General features: G+C 48.5%; 1 protein-coding gene across 8 annotated transcripts; it reads left to right on the top strand.

Annotated features, from left to right (window-relative positions):
• The first annotated feature begins 723 nt into the window (after window positions 1–723).
• Window positions 724–19,375, top strand: Znf839 (zinc finger protein 839). 8 transcript variants are annotated; one of them, XM_076921119.1, is made up of 8 exons: window positions 728–1,292; window positions 5,468–6,316; window positions 10,800–11,027; window positions 13,946–14,038; window positions 14,530–14,679; window positions 15,883–16,011; window positions 16,145–16,262; window positions 17,740–19,375. In XM_076921119.1, the coding sequence occupies exons 1-8, from the start codon at window positions 1,041–1,043 to the stop codon at window positions 18,666–18,668; spliced, it is 2,748 nt and encodes a 915-aa protein (XP_076777234.1). In that variant the 5' UTR covers window positions 728–1,040; the 3' UTR covers window positions 18,669–19,375. The 8 variants fall into 8 exon arrangements, with proteins under 8 accessions (XP_076777240.1, XP_076777235.1, XP_076777239.1 ...); XM_076921120.1 differs by lacking the exon at window positions 15,883–16,011 and having other exon boundaries at window positions 725–1,292; XM_076921122.1 differs by lacking the exon at window positions 10,800–11,027 and having other exon boundaries at window positions 726–1,292.
• Window positions 19,376–21,045: the final 1,670 nt, after the last annotated feature.

Genomic DNA, 21,045 nt, shown 5'->3' with positions numbered 1-21,045 from the left:
TCTTCAGAGGGAGCTCTAAACTCCATAACCCCTCCCCCCAAATAATAATTTTAAGACAACAATAAATCATATATACATATATATATTTTAGTTCCTTTCTCAAGTATGAACTTGCAATTTTCTAGGAACCTCACAAGAGACTACACAATATATATGTGCTGTACATATATATATGAAATTATATATTTATATATATATATATATATATATATATATATATATGTATAAATATATCTTAACCCCTTTGTACATTCCTTGTGACCTATGGTTTTATTTCATCAGACCGCAGCCCGTGAAAGGACCCTCTAGAGTCACCCTGAGACACCCTCTAAACTCATTTACTGCAGAGGGGAAAAGATTTCTTTGAGCAACCCTTTGTAACTGGAAAGCCACTAAAATCTATGTATGACTGCTCAGACATTTAAACAGGCTCACTCTTTTTGTTTTGTTTTTCGAGACAGGGTTTCTCTGTGTAGTCCTGGCTGTCCTGGAACTCACTCTGTAGACCAGGCTAGCCTCGAACTCAGAAATCCACCTGCCTCTGCCCCCCAAGTGCTGGGATTAAAGGCGTGCGCCACCACTGCACGGCAACAGGCTCCCTCTTGAGAAGTCCCCTTTTTAAATCTTAACTTGGTTGAGTATTTGTCCTAGCATTCGTAAAACCATGGTTCGGGCCCCAGCACCGCATAAAACTAGAAGTAGTGGTCTGTGACTGTAACCCCAAATTTCTCGAGTTGGGTTAGGAAGATTTTGAACTTTCGGATTAGAGATTAGTGTTAAGCCCGGGTCTCGGGAACCCCGAAGACCTCCACTGAGGATCCGGAACATCAGCATGGAGCAAGTGACACCTGGGGATCAAAACATTAAGGGAGACGAGGCGGCGGCGGCGTCCGCCAGGTGGCGGCAATTAAGTATAAGACCCACTTCAGGGCCTGAAATGTTTTGGCTTGCCGAGCACTCGTAGGTCCCGCCCTTTACCGGTGACGCACTTCCGCCCCGCCGCTACAGGCGACACGGGTTCGAGTCCCCCTTAGGCGGCCATGGCGGGCGCGGAACCGGTGCCCGGGGATGTCGGCGGTAGTGGCTCGACTCTTCCCGGCCGGAGCCACGGCGCCGTGCGCTTGGCTCCGCTGGACCCCGAGCAGCTGCGGCGTGTCCTGGAGCAGGTGACTCGGGCGCAGCCACCGCCCAGCGTGCTGCCGGACGCGGCGCCCCGGCTCCGGGACGGGGCCCAGCAGGCCGCCCAGCAGCGGGGACCGGGCGCCGCGGCCCCGCGCCTGCTGACACCCCAGGTGAGGCGCCGCGCGGGATGGAGAGGCCGGAGCTGGCCGGTGAGACCGGCGTTCGGAGCCTAGGTCGTCCGCGCCCGGCTCCCTGGAAGCCGCGCAGTGACGTCCCCTCCCCGCGCCCGGCTCTCCCCGGGACATCCTCCTCTGCGCTCACAGCCCTGCCCCGCGCCCGGCCCTCCCTACAGCTCCTTGTCTTCCCTTCAGTATTTACGGAGCACTAGCAGTATGCCAGGTTCTACGCTAAGGCCAAGCGTATCTTTCAACGCCCAGCGGATAACATAAGTCACGTTTTGGGGGTGACAAGGGTGAACTTCCCCCTGGGCGGTTCTGGAGCCCTGACACTGGAATCCAGAGCTGAGTAAATTAAGAGGAAACACCATAACGAGCCGAGCCATGCCGGCACGCAGCAGCCACTAACACAGAACTGGGCGGGAGTTGAGCCCTTCCTTTAGAACTTTGCTGTAGACTTTGGCAAACTTCAGTGTCCAATACAGTAGCAAACGGACACACACACGGTACTGCAGAACGTCCTCCCGGCGGGTTTACTCCCCTGCTCACACAGAAGATTTTTGGCTGTTTGGAGAGTAGCCACTAAAATCTGGCTTCCCCTCCTGGGAGGGTCCAAGTAGCTCCTGACACTGGAGTAAAAAGACCCTGTTGGCTTTGGAAAGGACAAAACACACCTCACCTCAGAATTGCCAAAGGGAAGACAGCTGCTTCCACCAGATTCTAAAACAGGGCAGAGAGTAGAATTCTACTGACCTACACACACTAAATTTTAAAAACTAACAAGACTGGAGGCCTGTGTTGCTAGTTTTGTAAGTCAGTATGAATCTTCCCAGCAGCACTTTCTAGAAGAGTGACCCTCGGTGGTGACTGACCCACTTTGGGCGTTGGTTTCCCTGTCTGCAGGAAGGATGGTTCACTAAGGTTCCTCACTGGTGGGCTGCTGCTCTGGACAGCAGGTCTGAATCAGGCATGACACACTGTTGGTGCAGCCTCCATGAAGTGACAGCTCTTGCTTGGAGTGCCTCTACTTTTGTCACATGGCCTGAGTGGCACAGCCTCGTGACAGTGTTTTTTTTTGGGGGGGTGGGGTGGGGTGGGGTGGGTGTTTGTTTCCTTTCTGAGATTAGGCCTTCCCAGTGTGGCTTCAAACAGGCTGCACAGGTGAACATGACTTTAAACCTCTAATCCTTCCTTCCCCACCTCTAGAGGTTTATACAGTGCTGGGGGCTGAACTCGGTGGTTCCTCTGTGGTTTAACTCTCTATCACCCAAACCACATCTCTGGCCTCGGGGAAACCACTCAAGAGAGGTTCAGTGTCTGACATTGCTAAATATGGCCACAACCTTGAATTTGATATGACAGCTTTGGAAAGAGGCAATGATATAATTTCCATCAAATGAAAGAAAGCAAGCTTAATCAGAGTTAGCTTGATAGGATTGTGGTTGGCAGCTGGTGTGATGGGGGTGGTGAAAGCCAGACTTGAAATAATGGACCTTTGTGCCCTGGTCTGCAGATAGGGACTTTGCCCCTAAGGAGTCTGAGAACTAGGAGGAAGTGACACAAGACCCAGATGATAGCTAATCAAGGCCAAAAACCTAGAGATGTAACCAACTGAATACATTCAGAAAAAGGAAATAGTTTCAGTCTCTGGGAGCACAGAGCTGATGCTGGAAAGCTAGTGTCTGAGCTAGATTTGCCGGGCTGGGTTCCAGCTGGAAACGCAGGAGAGGAGAAGCAACATTCCAGGGTACAGTTGGGGTTCATTGATACAACCAGGACAGCAAGCTCCGGCTGCCTGTGGGGACAGCAGACCAGAAGTACAAGCCAGTGACCACATTCCGGGGTAGTGTGGGCCTCTGATCCATCTTCACCGTTCCTAAGTTATAGACACACTTCGATTGCACCAACAGCTGTGCACATTCCTATGCTTCCCAGAAGCCTCTTGTTTTCCCTTAGACAGAAGTGCCCCGTAATGCATAGCCAAATTCATTGTGACCTTCAAGATCCCTGAGGAAGTCTCTTCTGGAACATTCTCTAAGGCCTCTATTGTGTCACCGTGGCAGTGTTATCTGCCTGACCTGTCTCTGGGGACTCTTGTCTCCTTTCAGAATCATCAGTGAAACTTTTGAAGTCTGGGAGGTTCCTGTCCCAGGAGAGGCAATCCTACAGATCGGCAGATGTTTATAAATGGGTGTCAGAGGGACTTAGGAACTTCTGCTGAATGAAATAAACACAAAACAAAGTATCAAGTAGTATACTCACACTATAAGCCAGTCAGGACATAAGATCAATAATCAGACCAGTTTTCCTGAAGCAAGGTGTGTGTGTGTTCATTCATATGATATCTGGTATATTCCAAGATCTTAGATATTCTGGGTGACTTATAGTAAAGTTAAAAAATAATGGTTCTTGAGGATGTGCACAGTAAAACTAGCTGTCATTGAGTCACACGTAGCCCAGGAATTAGGGGCTCACAGGACACCTAATCTATACACTTCTTCATATTCCATAATTTCAAAGAGAGGCTGCCGTCTGTAATAGTGTACCAGGAGTGCAGACAAGGTGTGTTCCAGCTTGACTGTAGTGACTTTCCTGTGTGACTGTTATTAACCTCTCACTGGTAGAGGATTGGCTCTACAGAGGGTTTGCTGGTGGTCTCAAATCAGTGGAGCTACACCCCTAGAGAAACAGACTTTGTTACAACTTGGGGGTGCTACTGGTATCTGGTGGGTGAAGCCAGTATTCCTCAGTGCACAGGACTGCTGCCTTCCCTGACCCCAAACACATACACCAGGGGATGACCAGCCGGGGTATTAATCTGTATTGAGGGCACAAACCTGTGCCTGATGGTAACAGCCCCCCGCCTCTCTCTGAAGAAATGCTAGTCATCTCTGTTCTGTAAGTACAGGGCCTCTTCTCTCCTGCTGTCCCCAACCTCTTCCCAGACAGCTCATTCCTGATGCACATGGCTGTCTCGCATAGACAGTGCGTAGTAAACATTTGTGGGATGCTACTGAAGGGAGCCCTTCGGAAGGTGTCTGGCTGTTACAGACAGTGCTGTGTCAAATGTAGGACACATATCTTTTTGTACAGATTATTTAAAAAAAAAAAATAGAGTCCAGAAAGTGAACTACTGGGTCAAAGAACATACACAGTTAAGTTTTTGTTAGATTAAAAGAAAACCATTACAAGTGCAAATTTCTAGGTGTGTGTTCCTGGAGAAACTCACATGTGTATGTAAGTACACACCAGTGATGTTCTGAGCAAATGCTGAGAACAGAGGGTCAGAAGTAGGAGAACGGTGAACTAACTCAGTTTCAGAGAAAATGATCCCATTGGAGTTACATGCAGCAGAACAGTCTTGAGAATGAGTCAGGCTGCAGAGATGACCTAACTTACCTGACGGTTGATTGGCTCAGATGATGATTGACATTGAGGTAGATAAATGATAGCACAGGCCGACCTGTGACTTGTAGCAATTCTCTTGCACTGTCCTAAATGCAGAGGTGACGAGTACGTGTCACCAATCCCAGATTGTGATGATACTGTTTTTTATTTTTTGAGACAAGCTTTTACTACATACCCCTAGCTGACCTGGAATTTGCAGAGATCTGTCTGTACTTGCCTCTGCTTCCAGAATTCTGGGATTAAAGATGTGTATCACCATACCTGGCTGTAATATTTTTTCTTCTTAAACAATCTTTTTAAATGTGTTTGGGTGTTTTGCATGCTTGTATGTCTGTGCATCATGTAGAAAGCCAGAAGGCTGGAGAGATGGCTTAGTTAAGAATGTTGTATGTTCTTCCTGAGGACCTAGTTCTGTTCCAAGCGCCCATGCTAGCGTGTTTGTTCTCCCTCTCTCTCTCTCTCTCTCTCTCTCTCTCTCTCTCTCTCTCACACACACACACACACACACACACACACACACTCACTCACTCACTCACTCACTCACACACGGGTCCATAGCGGTGGCTCAGTGGTTAAGAGTATTGCTCTTTCAGAGGATCCAAGTTTGGTTCTCAGTACCTACTTCATGTGGCTCAGAATGTTGTGTGTTTGGGGGGAAGGCAGCATAGATGTTTGTGAATTATAATGCTTCTTCTGTTTTTTTTTTTTTTTTTTTTTTTTTTTTGTGTGTGTGTGTATGTGTGTATGTGTGTGTGTTTAAGGAACTTGAAGCCATTTGTATCAAGGTATCTGGTGACACAAGACTTAAGGAAAGAACAATGCCCCCTATGGCCACCATCCAACCCAAAACAGTAAAACAAAGTCAGCTACTTGGAAGACGCTCCAGCATGGATTTGTGTGTCTCCAGTCCTCAGCTGCTCAGGGTGCAGGCCCTGGGGAGGACTGAGTCACAGCTACATGTCCTTAGAGGCTCTCGTCAGCCTCCTGCTCCTCAGATGTTTGTACAAAAGATGCTGCTAGACCTTCATCCAGTCCCTTTGAAGAGAGTCAAGACTCGGGAAACTGTGAACGGACATGGTATCACTCTGAGCCCTGGATCATCTGGCTCAGCACAACTGTTGGTTTCCAGCGTGCACACAGCACGTACTGAGAAGTCGAAGAAGTCGTTAAGTGTGAGAACTCGGTCTGGACGGGTATCCCGGCCCCCCAGGTATAAAGCCAGAGACTACAAATTCATCAAAACTGAGGACTTAGCAGAAGGGCATCTGTCAGATTCTGATGACTATTCAGAGCTGAGTGTGGAGGAGGAGGAAGAGCCGAGGGAGAAGCCGGCTTTCTTTGACTTTGAGGTCTCTGCCCTGAAGCCCAAGGCCTTTAAGTGTCAGACCTGTGAAAAGTCATACATAGGAAAAGGGGGGCTGGTGAGGCACTGTAAACTCAACCCAGGCCACAGCCAGCTGCAGCCTGAGATACTGCTGTCGGAGAAAGCTAATGGGAGCCTGACCCTGGGCTTCTCGGACTCAAAGACCAGAGGCCTGGCTTCCCCGAAACCATCCACACCAGCTACTCTCAGTGTGGAAGAAGCAGAGTCAGCTTGGCCTACCCTACAGGTAACACTTCTGTCTGGTGACAGGACCGTTATCTCTGCTCCCTTCCCCATCCTCCTTCAGTTACATCTTTTTTTTTTTTCCCTTGAGACAGGGTTTCTCTGTGTAGCCCTGGCTGTCCTGGAACTCACTCTGTAGACCAGGCTGGCCTCAAACTCAGAAACCCGCCTGCCTCTGCCTCCCGAGTGCTGGGATTAAAGACGTGCGCCACCGCTGCCCGGCCTTCAGTTACATCTTACAGTGTCAGATGGGGGGTCAGGACACAAATCATCACAGTGAGGGCCCCAGACCCACAGTTGTCACACTGATGCCGAACAGGCGGGAGGCGTGTGTCTTTTGCCCATGGCCTCCTGGGTAAGCACAATTGGTGGGACATGGCCACAGCTGTCTAGAGCTGGTCTCTGTGACTATTGAGTACCCTTGACTGGTACTCATGTGGCAGAGGAGTGTGGGAAAGGTCAGATTTGGGACATAATCCACAGTGGGAAGAACTGTCTGCCTACTATGGTCCCTTCCTTACCTGCAGTAGATCAGGGGCTTCTAAGGTGGAGTGAAGCTGGTAACTGTTTAAAATTAGTACCTTGGTGTCTGGACAGAGGTCACCTGGGCCCAGGAGCTCTATATTGAGGCCTGGAGGTAGAGCCGGGGATCAGCCTTGTGATCGGACTAAAACCATCATCTTGCTTTTAGCAGTGGTGTCAACAGTAAGCTACTGTTTATTGTAGTCTGGCATCAGGCACTCCCTGTGCCAAGGGCATCGGTCTCCCTCCTCCTCCAGTTACTCTGAGTGACAAGGACAGCTCTCAAGGACTTGTGCTTCTAGGCAGGTGCTCTGCCACCAGGCCGTTCCCTAGCCCTGTGCCTTTTCTTTTCCTTATTTATGTATTTATTTATTATTTTGTGTTTTGTTTGTTTGTTTGAGACAGGGTCTCTCTACATAGCCCTGGTTGTCCTTGAATTTAACGTGTAGACCAGGCTGCCTTCAAACTCACAGAAATCTGCCTGCCTCTGCCTCCTGAGTGCCGGGATTAAAGGTGTGTGCACTGCGCCTGGCCCTGTACATTTTCTTAATGATCATTCCTACCTGAAGTACTACAGTGAGACTTGGAGGGTGACTGGTCAAGGCCAGGGTGCAGTGCTTCTAGGTCTCAGGCTAAAGTCTTCTGATTCAAAATGTGTACTGTGTGTAGACCAGGATGCCAGTTTCTGTACCTTTCATAGAAGTTCATGAAAAACTCTAACCTCAATATATATATATATATATATATATATATATATATATATATATATATATATATATATAATGTGTGTGTTCACGTGCCACCTGATATGGGTCTTAGGAACCAAACCCAGGTCTTGTGGCCACGTATGCTCTTAATCACTGGGCCATCTCTCCAGCCCTGGAAAGCTTCAACTTTTGAAAAGCTGCTCTGTTTCTCCAGTTGTACCAGGGTCAGGGTGGTGTTGGAGAGAAGCTGGCTCCCCTAAATATGAAGGATTATTTAGATCAGGATGGAGCAGTGTTGGGTTTCTCTGATCTCCTGCTATTTGCCTAAAAGTAGGACATAGGTTTATGATAACAAAAGCATCCTGCCTTTTCTCTGCCATGGAGAATAGAGGCTAACCCCTGAAGACAGCTGTAGATGGCTTGTCAGCCTGGAGGACCTGAAGCAGAGGTGTCCATTGTAACAACCAATCAGAAGCTGCCAGTTATTTGTCCCTCTGCTCTTTTTTTTTTTTTTTTTTTTTGTTGTTATTGTTTTTGTATCTGAGTCAGGGTCTCATTATGTAGACCTGGCTGGCCTGGAACTAACTCACTATGTAGACCAGGCTGGCCCAGAGCCCACAGAGATCTGTCTGATCTCTTTGACCTTTGGGGTGCTAGGATTAAAGGCATATGCCACTAGGCCTGACCTGGTTTTATTTTTTGAGACAAGTCCTATTGATACTATCTAGGGATGTGGGTGGGCATGGGTTCATTTTCTCTGCCAATTAAAAAATTAAAAGAAAGAAGTATTTGTGGAATCTTGTGGAGTCCCAGCAGAGCCATCATACAATATCTGGGAAATTGGAGTCCACTCTTCAGATTCTTAGTTTCATTAATAAAAGACTTTAAGAACTGATACAAACAAGGCTTGAGGACAGTCTACTGGAGTTAAAGGAAAAGCCTAGGGCTGAGAGACTAATGCCCACAGCCTCCCATGAGGGAGCTAGAGAGTGGAGAAGAGAAGCAAAGCCATGCTGGTTGAGATGAGGCAGCCTCAGGGACAGCTACACAGTGGGGACAGGAGAGCTTTAGGAAAAGGAAAGGAAGCCCAAAGTGTTATTTAGGGGGCTTAAGAACTATTCAGTTCTAGTGGGCAGTGGTGGCACACGCCTTTAATCCTAGCGCTTGGGAGGCAGAGACAGGTGGATTTCTAAATTCAAGGCCAGCCTGGTCTACAGAGTGAGTTCAAGGACAGCCAGGGCTACACAGAGAAACCCTGTTTCAAAAAACAAACAACAAGAATTATTCAGTTCTAAGTGGTACCCTGGCTTCCTTCCTTCCTCTTTTTAATTAATTTTGTGTTATGTTGGGTGTTTTGCTTGCATGTATTTCTGTGTACTATGTACATGTGTTTTGCCTTTTGATACTAGAAGAGGCATTGGATCCCTGGAACGGGAATTATAGATAGGTTGTGAGCCACCATGTGGGAGCTGGGACTAGAACCTGGCCTGTGGAGGAGCAGAAGCAGTCTTGACTCCTGAGCCATCCCTCCAGCTCCATGGATTCCACTCTTGATACTGCCTGAGGTGTTTACAAGCTTCTTTCCTCGGTCCTGCCAGTTCTCTAGGAATGGCTGTCCTTCCTGGAAGATACTCTGGAGTCTGAAATTGGGAACCACCTCTCTGACCTCCTCTTTCTCTGGGATTGCCCATGCACATAGGAACTGCGTGATTGTTAGTCTTCTGTCATGGGGTCTGTTTCAACTGAGAATATTTAGGCTTTCTCCTTTCACCCTCCAGCCTGTGGGTGTCACCAACCTGAGCATTGATAGTATAAGGACTATGCTAATTCACAGTCAACAGGTACACTCAGACTGTCCTAGACAAACAGGACAAGCAGGCTCCCGAGTCCTGGCCACCTCTTCAGTAGTAGAAACAGCTGACAGCTCTTGGGCCATCGGTCTAGGTGCCTGACCTTGGGAATAGCTGTAGGCTCTATTAATTGTCTTTGTCTTGCTAGAGTGGGCAGGAACACCCTCAGCTGTGATCTCCTATTTCTTACTAAGGGATCTCATGGTACTTCAGCCCTCAGACACACCCAGTGTGTCTCCTAAAACTCTTGCAGTGAAGATTTGGTGGGAGAATCTCAAGAGTTAGGACAGCTGGGTGTAGGATGCCAATAGTCCTGGTTACTCAGGAGGCAGAAGCAGGAGGATCAGTTGAGGACAGGAATAGGAACTAGCCTGGGCAATACTTTTCTACCCACCTCAGAACAAAAACAGGACAAACAAAAAAGATGTAAGGGACCCATAGTACTTGGTGTTGGTTGTCACAGCCTGTGCTGTCCTTAGGTCAACTCTTTGACCCTACAGCCATCCTAGAGGTGTTGTCAGAGGGCATTGGCGATGAGGAAATGGCTAGACTATCACTTGGTCTCTTCCAGCAAGCCTCTGGAAGCCTTGGAGATGGACCTCGGTTAGGCCCACCTACCTGGGGACGAGTACTGGGAGTGAGGAGGGTAAAGAGGCGGGAGGCGTTGAGGTACACGTTTCTCCTGTACTGAGAACATTCTGTTAATTACTCAGATTCACTGAATGATATGCTTTCAAAGGATGGATTTGAGGCTGGAGAGATGACTCCCTGGCTAAGGGCACACATTGCTTCTGCAGAGGACCTGAGGTTGGTTACCCGCACCTGTGTGACGTAGCTAACAACCACCTGTAAGTCCAGCTTCAGGTTCTCTGCAGACATTTGCACTCTCACACACACATCTCCCACACAGATGTGCACATGCATATAACTAAAAAGTGAATCCAAAAAAGGATGATCTTATGGTTCTTGAAATATAACTAATAACAACATATTCAAAGTTGTGCTTAAGTTCTAAGTTAGACATGAAATGGAGAGTGTTATTGTTGGGTGTCGGAGGTCTGACTCACACTAAGCACAAGTTCTGTGGCTGAGCTTCAGCCCAGCCCCAGGCTAAGTTCTAAGATGATAATTAATATCAGAGAAGTTCCTTTTTCTGTTATAGTGACATCCCAGGGTCTCTGTTTGTCAGCCCAGCCTTCCTGAATGGCTGATAAGCATTTGATGCTCTTAAGAGTCCTGGGTGGGAGAGTAAAATGTGTGAAGGTAGCTAAAGGGCGTTTGCTAAAGACAGAGAATGCAGAAAGCCCTGTGCATTGACTTGACATTTCTCTGCCTTGAGATGATCATGATGGCATGTGATGCATGATTTTTTATTTTGTTTTATTGCTGGGTGTGCCACGCTATCTAGAACGGTCAGCCTGTCGAAGTTGAAGAAACACTGGTACCTGAACCACAAAATAGAAGTCCCTCAGCTCTTCTGAGACCAGAGAAATACCTAGAACCTAAAAATGGAGATTGGGAAAGCCAGGCAGACTTGAGCACAGCCAGCCTCCGGGAGAGCAGAACAGTCCAGCCAGACAGCAGCCCTGCTGTTCCTTCAGGGTTGGGCGTGTCCAGGGGAGCCCAGCTCCGGGAGGTAACTTGGTCTGACTCAGTGTGCTCAGTGTGCTTGTCTGGTGCAGCATCTAACTGTTCCCTCCCTCCCTTCTTCCTTTTTGTTTGTTTTGAGGCAGGGTCGCATGTGTAGCTCTGCTAGCCTTGATCTCACAGTGGACTGGCTTCAGTGTCCTGAGAGCTGATATTTCAGGTCTGGGCCACCATTCCGGGCACTGTCTGGTTTCTGAGCTTAAACCACCAACATCCCAGTGTGAGGTAGTGGTGCACACCAGAAATTACAGCTCTCTGGAGGCAGAGCAGGAGGGTGGGGAGTTCTAGGCCATGGGGCTGGAGAGATGACTTAGTGGTTAAGATTTGAGTTTCTAGAAAGTGGTTTTTCTAAAACATGTCTCAGGCACAATGTGGTATTACAAGTTGTGACAGCAAGTTTAAACTCAGGAGGGCTAGCTTTGCTCCCGTCCCCTGTGTCATGGCAGCCTTGGATGGTTGGCTGTTGAGACTCGAGGTAGACCCTTTGGAATTAGCAGTTGCAGTAGAATCAGCACCATCTGCAGAGTGTGCAAATGGGAGGCAGCTCAGCCCCATTCGTGCCATCTGAAGAACTTCATCAGCATTGCATCTTCTCCCTCAGCCTCCTCAGTATCAGCCACAGTGGCCTTCAGCCTGAGCAGATGAGCAGCTGAAACTCAGGGAGATCAAGTCAGTCAGGGTGGCTTTGGGCAGGAGGCAGGGCCAGAGCTTAAATCCATGTTTTATGGTGTCAGAGTCGGGAGGCTGTCCCAGGCTTTGTATAATGGCTGCAGTGACTCTGTCGTCTTGACAACACCTCAGTGTCCTACAGTTGAGCGGCAGCTGTGAGCAGGACCACTTTGACTCCCTTAGGAGAATGCCCCAGAAGATGACACTTATTTAAACATGAACTGTGTGCTGATAACAGGGCAGGCCCAGCTCTGGCTATTGAGGGGAAGCGTGCACAAACTAGACACAGCTGCCACTCTGGCAGGAAGTAGGATGAGGAGTGATGACCAAACCTGTTGGTTGACAAAACTGCCAGGTGGATGTTCTCACTGAGTTAACAATAAGGAGATGGATTCTATCGAAAGCTTGTCCAGAGTTAAGTCTTGGCAAGGTGACTTCTTATCAACTGGCCCTCCTATGCTTCCACAGAGCTGAAACCACAGGTCGGCCTTCCCTATGAGCTCTTAAAAGTTGAAGTAAAACTTACTTGTTTAGCCGGGCGGTGGTGGCGCACGCCTTTAATCCCAGCACTTGGGAGGCAAAGGCAGGCGAGGCCAGCCTGGTCTACAGAGTGAGTTCCAGGACAGCCAGGGCTACACAGAGAAACCCTATCTCGAAAAACCAAAACAAACAAACAAACAAACAAAAAAATAACCAAAACTTACTTGTTTAGTGTGTGTGCATGTGCGTGTGCGCGGGCATGCCCATGACCCTGCACCTCACTCGTTTACATGTTACGGTGGGTATGCGGAGGTCAGGGTTGTAGCCTTGGCTTTCCTTCTTCACCTGGCTTCTGGAGATGGAACTCATGTACCAGGCTTGCACCGCTGAGCCATCCTGCCAATAAGGCTTTTCTTTAGCTTCTTTGGTCCCCTAGGTCTTGGCATTATTCTCTAATATTCTCTGATTCTTCTCTAAGCCTAGGCTGCATGGCTTCCCTGCACCTCACACATACGGCGTTTCCAAGGCGGTTGTAGGTTCCTCTTCCTGCCTTGCTTCCTCTGCAGATTCCCATAGTGTCTTGGTTAGACCTCTCTGGAGCCTCACGTCTCTCTGAACACTCAGCAGTGGCTGGGTATGGTAGCACACTCCCTTAATCTCAGTACTTGGGAGGCAAAGGCAGGTAGATCTCTGGGTATTCAAAGTCAGCCAGGGCAAATAGTGAGATTCTGTCTCCAATAACAACAACAACAACAAAACCCACCCCAAATCAATTCCCTAAAAAAAAAAAAAAAAAAAAAAAAAAAAAAAGACTACTTTCCCTGGGCAGTCTGTGGACTACGTCCATCTTCCATGTGGTGAGGAGGGCACGAGTGGTCTCCTGTCTGGTCCTGTGATATGTAGGCCACTAGGTGCATAGGATGGAAGCCCAGGTCCTTGTCTTCTTTCTTCCCCGCCTCTCCCCTCCCTCCCTCTTTCTTGTTTTTATTTAGTTTTTGAGACATTGTTCACTCTGTAGCTTAGGGTGGCCCTGTCTGTCGTGGTCTTTCTTCCTCAAGTCGTCGAGGTGCTGAGATTAGAGGTTAAGCTCCGACCAACCGCAGCTCTGGCTCTTCCGCCTGCCTGCCTCATCCCCCAGTCCATCCACCTCCCCATCTGGGACCTGATGGGCCCTCCCTGCCCTTCTGCTGCACCTCCCTTGTGAGTCCTCACCTTCTCTGTGTCTGCTTTCTGGCGTTGCCTCTTGTATGCCGAGGCCCATACCCTCTGCTCATTATACTGCCACTTGCCTAAAGCCTCCCTCCAGACCCAGGCACTCTGATGCGTTCTGATGATTCCTACAGGACTGAGGCCAGAGGCCCACCTGAGCCTAGGACCTCGGCAGGATAGCAGCTCCTCACCTCTAACAGAACTAACCTCCTTCCTTATGTCACCGTAGGGTGGATATCCACGCTTCTGGGCTTCTCCCAGCCTAGCCTGGGCTGCTTTCCACCCTCCTACATGCCATCCCTGGGTGCTATCTGCAGCTCTGTGGCTCCTCTGCATCTAAGCGCCTGGCAGTCACATGCAGCACCTAGATGCTGTGTCATGTGGCACCGGTGTTTGAACCTAGAATTGACCATGATGCTTTATTGTTGGACAGTAGTGTGAAGCTATGTACAGCTGGCTGCTGGGAATCTTTCTGCCTTTTATGTTCTGAGTCACACCAGCTTGTTGCCTGTCTCCAGTTAAAGGTGGCCAACGCTCTTCTTTTGGCAGGCGCTCAAGCAGTGTGGCCGGGAGGAGCTGGTGGAACTGGTGCTACCTCAGCTGGCTCAGGCAGTGACCCTGTATGAACTTCTTCTGGTGAAGGTGAGTCTCCTCAGCATGTCTGCAGAGAGAGGGTTAGCTTGAGTATATTGCAAGCTGGTCTTCCTTTTTCCTTTAGAATGCACCAGGCCATCCAGAACCATTTCCTTTTCTTCACTAGGACAGAGCTGAAGAGAGCTGTGGCACCTTGAGCCCCTCTGTGGAGCTCTGCCCCTTAGGAGGTGGAGACACGCCCCTGAAGTGCTGAAGGTGCCTTTTTTGCCAACTTTTTTTTCCCCTGTGGGGTCATGCTAGTCCCAGGGTTTGTGGCCTTCACCCTAAGGCTTTTTTTCTGATCCCCCTGCCCCTGACTGCCCTCTCAGAGTTGGGCATGGTATGGCACACATAGGCACCAATAGGAAGCTAAGACAACGGTGGCCATTGACCAGTTCTAGGGGTCGAGGACCTTGGCTCGCTCTGTCTTTCAAATTTGTTTTCTGTTTTCTGTGTCATTGCCTTGAATTTAAACTCTGCCTATCCTTCCTGTCACTAAGGTTGAGAAAAGTCCCAGGGCGAAGCCTTTCTTTCCTGCTGTGTACAAGGAGTTTGAAGAGTTGTATGATGTGGTGAAGAGAATGTGTCAGGATTACCTCAGCAGCGCTGGTGCGCGCGCTCAGGAGCCCCTGGAGATAAACAATGACGAGGTGATGTCACAAGGGGCCAAGCATTTTGCTCTTAGTCAGAGGAAGCAGTGAGTGAGCAGGGGTGCTGGTGAGACACCTTTAGTTTAGCCACTGTAGCTTTGTCCTGCCAAGGAAAGGTTATGTTTCATTTATAGAAGGGTGGTAACCCTTGTTTCAGAAATGGAAAAGTGGAATAGCCCAAAGACAATTGTGAGCACCACCGTCCCCTGCACACGGGGCTCACCCCAGAACAGCACAGTCTTCTGAATGCTGATGTTCAGGGTTAATTCTCTTTTCTTTTTAAAAAAATTTTATTAGATTTTGTTTTATTTTACTTATTTTATGTGTTTCAGTGTCTTGCCTACATGAATGTCTGTGCTATAGGTTTGTACCTGGTCCCAGAAGAGGATGTTGGGTCCCTTAAGACTAGAATTAGGTGGGTGTGAGCCACCACCACGTGGGTGCTATGAACAGAACCCAGGGCCTCTGGCAGAGTAGCCAGTTCACTTAGCTACCAACCCCCTTGCCATCGGCCAGACTTCTGTATGTTGCACGAGGCCAGGGGTCATATTGTGGTTGTTCTGACATGCTTCTGAGTTCATCACTCAGATGCTTGTGGCTATGCTGAGCTCTTTTCAAGCATAAGTTTGGTGTTAATGTGGTTTGGCTTCTATTGGTCCTCAGCTCTGGCACCATTGTGTGCACACCAGGCCCTCACCAACCCTGAATGCCCTGTGCCCGCCCTGGGTCTCTTAGCCCTGGGTCCCTTAACCCTGGAAAGTGGTGCTTTCTGGCTCTCACAGCCTTCTGGGCATCACAAACGCTGTGTCAGGCAGCTGCAGCTCAGGAAGCAGATGAGGGAGCACAAGAAGGGAGACTGCTTTTAGCCTGGGCAAGATATGTTTCTAAAAAGACCAGAAAGAATTGAAAAAGAAAGATGAGGAACAGATGGCAGGAAGGGACTTGGCTGAGCTGGCATTAGAAGCAGTGGAGGCATTGAGGGGCAGGCTCAGCTCCACTCCTGCCCCGCAGACTGGCTGGCTTCGGTCATTGCGGCCTCCACCGTAGCTGGCCCATGACTCTGGAGCTCTCTTCTTCCTCCTGTTAAGCCCTGCCTCATTGTACAAAGCAGTGCGTCTGTCTTCAGTCATACACGTAGGAATTGACACACTTGGCACACTCTCTCTGCTTTAGGCAAAGCTTAGTTTTACTGTTTCCCTTCAGGTTGCCAGGTCATTAGGAATCACAGAATTCCTGAGGAAGAAAGAGACACCTAAGTGCTCTAGCCAGGAGATGGAGGGGAAGTTGGAGGAAGGCAGTGGACGGAAGAGGGAGAGGGAGCTGGGTGTGCTGGTAAGTGGCGTTAACTGTGTAGATGTTGGATTCATGACTTGGCCTTGTCAGTTCACAGCTCACCCCTCTAGGCCTCTTCAGGAAGGTGCAGGCTGTTCTTTTGGCCTCAGATAAAGGAGTTTTTTCTCCGTAGGCCACAGTGAAAAAACCCCGAACAATGGCTTTACCCACACATGTCCTTGAATATCTTCCCTCTGCCAATGGATGCCAGCAGAAGCCTAGGCCCTCACGTGCTCCAGCCTTCAGCAAGGGTAAGTCACATATTTTGTGGTTTGCCCTATGTTTAGAGATCCTACTAGCAGGCACAAATGCACCCAGAACCATCCCTTTTAGGGGTTGGGTGCCCTTTGACCTGATGAGATAACTCTCTGGTCTTTTGAGGGTTTTTTTTTTTTTTTTTTTTTTTTTTTTTTTTTTTTTTTTTTCCCAAGACAGGGTTTCTCTGTGTAGCCCTGGCTGTCCTGGAACTCACTCTGTAGACCAGGCTGGCCTTGAACTTAGAAATCCGCCTGCCTCTGCCTCCCAAGTGCTGGGATTAAAGGCGTGCGCCACCACCGCCCAGCATCTTTGAGTTTTTGTTATTAATTGTTGTTTTCTTTTAAAAAATGATTCATACTTATTTTATGTACATTAGTATTTTGCCTGCATGTGTGTCTGTGTGAGTGTCATATCTCCTGGAACTGGGGTTACAGGTAGGTGTGAGCTGCCATGTGGGTGCTGGGAATTGAACCCAGGTCCTCTAAAAGAAGAGCCAGTGCTTGTAACTACTGAGCCGCCCCTCTAGCCCCAGTGTCTTAAGTTTATCCCAACCTCCCAACACTCTCTGATTCCATGTTCATGCCCCATGAATCATGAGGCCTTCGGGGTCTCCTAGAGTCTCTTATTAAACATCACTTCATAGGTGTCTCTGGGTAGCAGACTCAGGCTGTCTGAGAGGTTGGGCAGTGTTGGGTCCCAAGCACGCATGTACTGTGGCTTAGCATCTTTGTGCGACTTTGCTGCACTGAACATGTGAGACTTAACACTTGAAAGGAAGACATTCTGGCTTTAGTTCTGGTTGTAACCAAATCATGTCATTAGGGACTCTGAACACATGGCATTGACTGTATTCATATGCCTTTGTAAAGACTTACCAGGGCCATGCACGCCCACTTTAGAACGTCTATGCAGCTCTGCCCCAGATCTTCAGTGGAAACAGGGCCCTCCAGCATCAGTTTGGAGCACAGCCCCTGGCTTACACATTGTTTTCTCTTAGTTTCGTTTGTACTTTGAAGTAAGTGATCATCCCACATCCACTTCCTCTCCACAAATGGTCCTTCAGTATCTGCATAAGTCCTACATTCTAGGGTTGAGTGACAGGGTCCTTGGCCTCAAGACCAGGACTCTTGGCTGGGTATCTGAAAAGGTTATGTTTAAGCTTCCAGGTTTTCCAAGGGTGGGGTTGGGTTGGGAGTTGGTTGTGGATCTGTTTTGAAAGCCTACTTTGACCTTGGGCTCCCCTCAGGAAAGGGTCCACTGTCCATTCAGTCAAGTTACCCTGCTAAAGTCTCTTGGAACATGTTTCTAATACTAAACCTATCTTTGTGAATAGATACAGTAACCAATAAAAAACTGCTGCCCAGCTTAAGTAGCAAAGAGAATCTGCATTACTGCTTCTTCAAGGAAGTCCATTTAAAACAGCCCATCATGGTGATGAGTGTGTGACTGTTGTTTTTCTGAACTATTCAGGTTCTGATCCTGCAGCCATTGAGAACTCTCTTTGCTCTGAAGGAAGCTGTCGGGAGATGGTTCCTGCTAGTGATGGGAATGTACCACCTGTGGGCCAGCGGCTTGCATTGATGGCATCTGATGACTTTGAAGCCGGGAGTGGCTCTGCAGACCCTACTCTTCTGTGTCAGGATGTCAGTGGGTCAGCAGCTCTTTATTCCCAAGCAGCAGAGCCCAGAGGGATGCCCCTAGCCCAGGAGTCTGTGTTTTCTGAAGAGAATATTCCAGAACACAGTATAGATCAGGATTCTGGAGCCATCTGGAAGAGCAACAGTGTTTGTGGTACACCATCATCAGGTAGAAGAACTGAGTCTCTGTTGCTTAGAGAATCTGAAAATGCAGAGGCAGGAGACCTCAGGGAGACAAATCAACCCCACCTCAGTGGCCTGCAGGCCAGTCCCAGCCATGTCCTTCTTGCAGAGTCTGCAGCCTTTCCACTCCATAACATTTTGCCTGTGAATATCCTGCCAGCTGCCCGTGTTTCCAAGACTGTGCCAGAGCCAGTACTTCATCCTGATCCAGGTGGATCACTGTCGACTAATGGGGGTCCCAGTGTTGGAAGTGAAGCTGGAGACATAAGCCAGCTCCTATCTAGGATGGAGACACATGACCAGAGAGCGCCAGAGACTGCGGCTGCAGTGGGGGAAGCCCTGGCTTTTGATATTTCCAATGTGTGCCAGGAAGTATTGTCTCAGGGACAGGAGCAGATTTTTATTCGGACTTCCAATGGGTTTATTTTGTCCTATCCAAGTACCATAGTATCTCAGGAGGACAACAACGTCATAGTGACTAATGCAAGGGGTTCTATTCTGAGGTTTGGCCAGCCAGAAGGTGTTGCTCTTGAAGCCATGGAAGCCTTCCTCACTGTGGAGGCAGAGTACTCTCAGTGACCAGGAGTCAAGTGTGTGTGTGTGAGAGAGAGAGAGACAGAGAGAGAGAGAGAGAGAGAGAGAGAGAGAGAGAGAGAGAGAGAGAGAGAGAGAGAGAGAATATGTGGGGAGGGGTGCTGTTTTTTGAGGCTTGGTCCTATGTAGCCTCAATTGGCCTTGAACTCCCAGTCTTCCTGCCTCTATCTACTGAATGGTAGCATGACAGGATGACTCACCATGCAGGGCAGGCCTTTGAACCTATATTTGTATGGATTTTATTCACAGAAAGTCAATTTTAGGCAGTGTGAATATTGACACAGATTAGCCATTTATTTATAAAGACTAATGTCTGTTCTATTGCTTTTTTTCTAAGGACTTCTTCACAATTATGGTAATACATACTTTTGTCTGGTTTTGGAAGCAGGGTTTGGCACAGCCCAGACTGGTCTTGAATTTGTGATCCTTCTGCCTCAGCCCAATGCTGGAGTTAACAGCCGTGTTCTGTGGCAGATGCAGACCCTCGTACATAGAGATAGAGTTTGGTGGCTGTTACAGTCAAGTTCACTCCATCATCACTTACCAGCCTTGCGGCCATCCCATATTGTACCACTTCCTTCTCTCTCGATGTCAACAGATGTCCTCTGTACTTCTGGATTCAGGTAGAAAACTTAGAAAGCTAGCTGTTCTGGCAGTGTTCTATTGAAAAGTAAAAAAGGAAGTCATTTGTATTTGCTTTCTTGATATGTGTGGAGATTGAAAACAGAGTCTTGAATTTACCAGGCAGTCTCAATCATTGAGTTTCATCTTTAAGACAGTCTCATGTAAAGTGGCCCAAGCAGGCCTCTAATCTGTGATCCTCCTGTGTTAGCCTCTGCAGTAGCTTCAGTGACAGGCTGTACAATCAGGTGGGTTTTTTGTTGTAGTTTTGAGACACAGTGTCACTATGTAGCTTTGCCTGTTCTGGAACTCACTATATAGACCAGGTCGGCCTCCAACTTAAGAGATCTATCTACTTCCTGAGTGCTAGGATTAAAGGTGTGTGCCATGGTGTCCAGCTTTCTTATCTGATTCCAGGGATGGCGCTCAGGTTGCCAGACTTGCACAGAGTGCCTATAACCACGGAGCCTTCTTACCAGCTATCCACTTGGATTTTATGTTCACTTTTCCCCCTAAGATTGGGTCTTGCTATGGTTGAGGTTGGTTCCTCTTGCCTCTGCTTCTCCAGTACTTGGATAAAAGGCTCTACAGGAGCCTGGAACTCACAGGGAAACCCAGCACTCTGGATGTTCCAGCTGTAAAATACCTTCTCAGGATTCCTTTGTGAGGGGTTCCATGCCAATACTGTGGGACAAAGGGGAAGGCCATTTGTCCTCATCAGAGAAGAACATTGGACCTCAGCTGTTCTTGGCTCACTCCTGCAGTCTTTGGAAGACCCTGAGCACCTGAGACGCAGGGCATCCTGGTGCTTTGCTGAATCAAGATGAACTGTTCCCCACAGCCCTTGCACTTCCTGTGCTCTCACTCTCAGAGCAGGGGTTACAGGGACAAACAGGTGCGTGTCTTAGCAGAACAGGAGTGCCTGGAACTCGGGGACATCAGACTGACCTAGGCAGGATTGTGTCCTGTGGACCAGGCCACTTCTCAGAAGCCTAGAGCTTCCCATTGCCTAAAGTCTGCCTTTGGGCTATGTGGACATTTATTACATAGTCTTCAGTACTTCCTGATTTGCCTGAGATGCTTTACAAAAGACACCAGCAACCACCCCCTTTCCCAAAATCTTCACTATGGAACCATCCTCGGACCTTCTCAGTCCAGGGCAGGGTGGATCTGAGCTTTGTTTCCTTCTGTTAACTTGGCAGGTTTGGGGATTGTGGAAGACGCGTGTGATTCACCCCTGTGCCCACCCTCAAGTGCCATATTGACCTCTGATGACGTCCATACTGTTCAGATAGGAAGTCCTCTGCAGAATCAGTATTTATCTTTAGTTTGTGTGTTTCCGCCTGTCCTTGGCAGTATTGATCTTTCCATCAGCACTCTCGTGTGATGACTGGCTTGGGAACAAATCACCAAGAAGACACAGAAGCTAGAGGTGTGTCTGTAATCTCAGCACTTGGGGGCCCGAGGTGGGAATGTAGTGATTCTGAAGTAAGCATGAGATACCTAGCAAGCCCGTCTCAGAAAACCTAAGGAAATCCTTAAGAGTGCATACTAGTCTCGAAAAGGACTGACTTTGATTACTGACGATTTGTCTGACTTGTGTTTGAGCTGTGCTCTGAGCCACGCACTTTGTGGACAGTTCACAACTGCCAGCCTGTAGTTCTAACTCCAAAGGATCCAACACCTGCCTTTGGACTCTGGGTACCTGTAGCCAAGTACACAGACACTCAGGCACACTTAC

Source organism: Arvicanthis niloticus, chromosome 23, assembly GCF_011762505.2.
Source record: "Arvicanthis niloticus isolate mArvNil1 chromosome 23, mArvNil1.pat.X, whole genome shotgun sequence".
Taxonomy (NCBI): Eukaryota; Metazoa; Chordata; class Mammalia; order Rodentia; family Muridae; genus Arvicanthis; species Arvicanthis niloticus.
The sequence above is the reverse complement of the archived record's forward strand: the minus strand, read 5'-3'. Positions and strand labels throughout refer to the sequence as shown.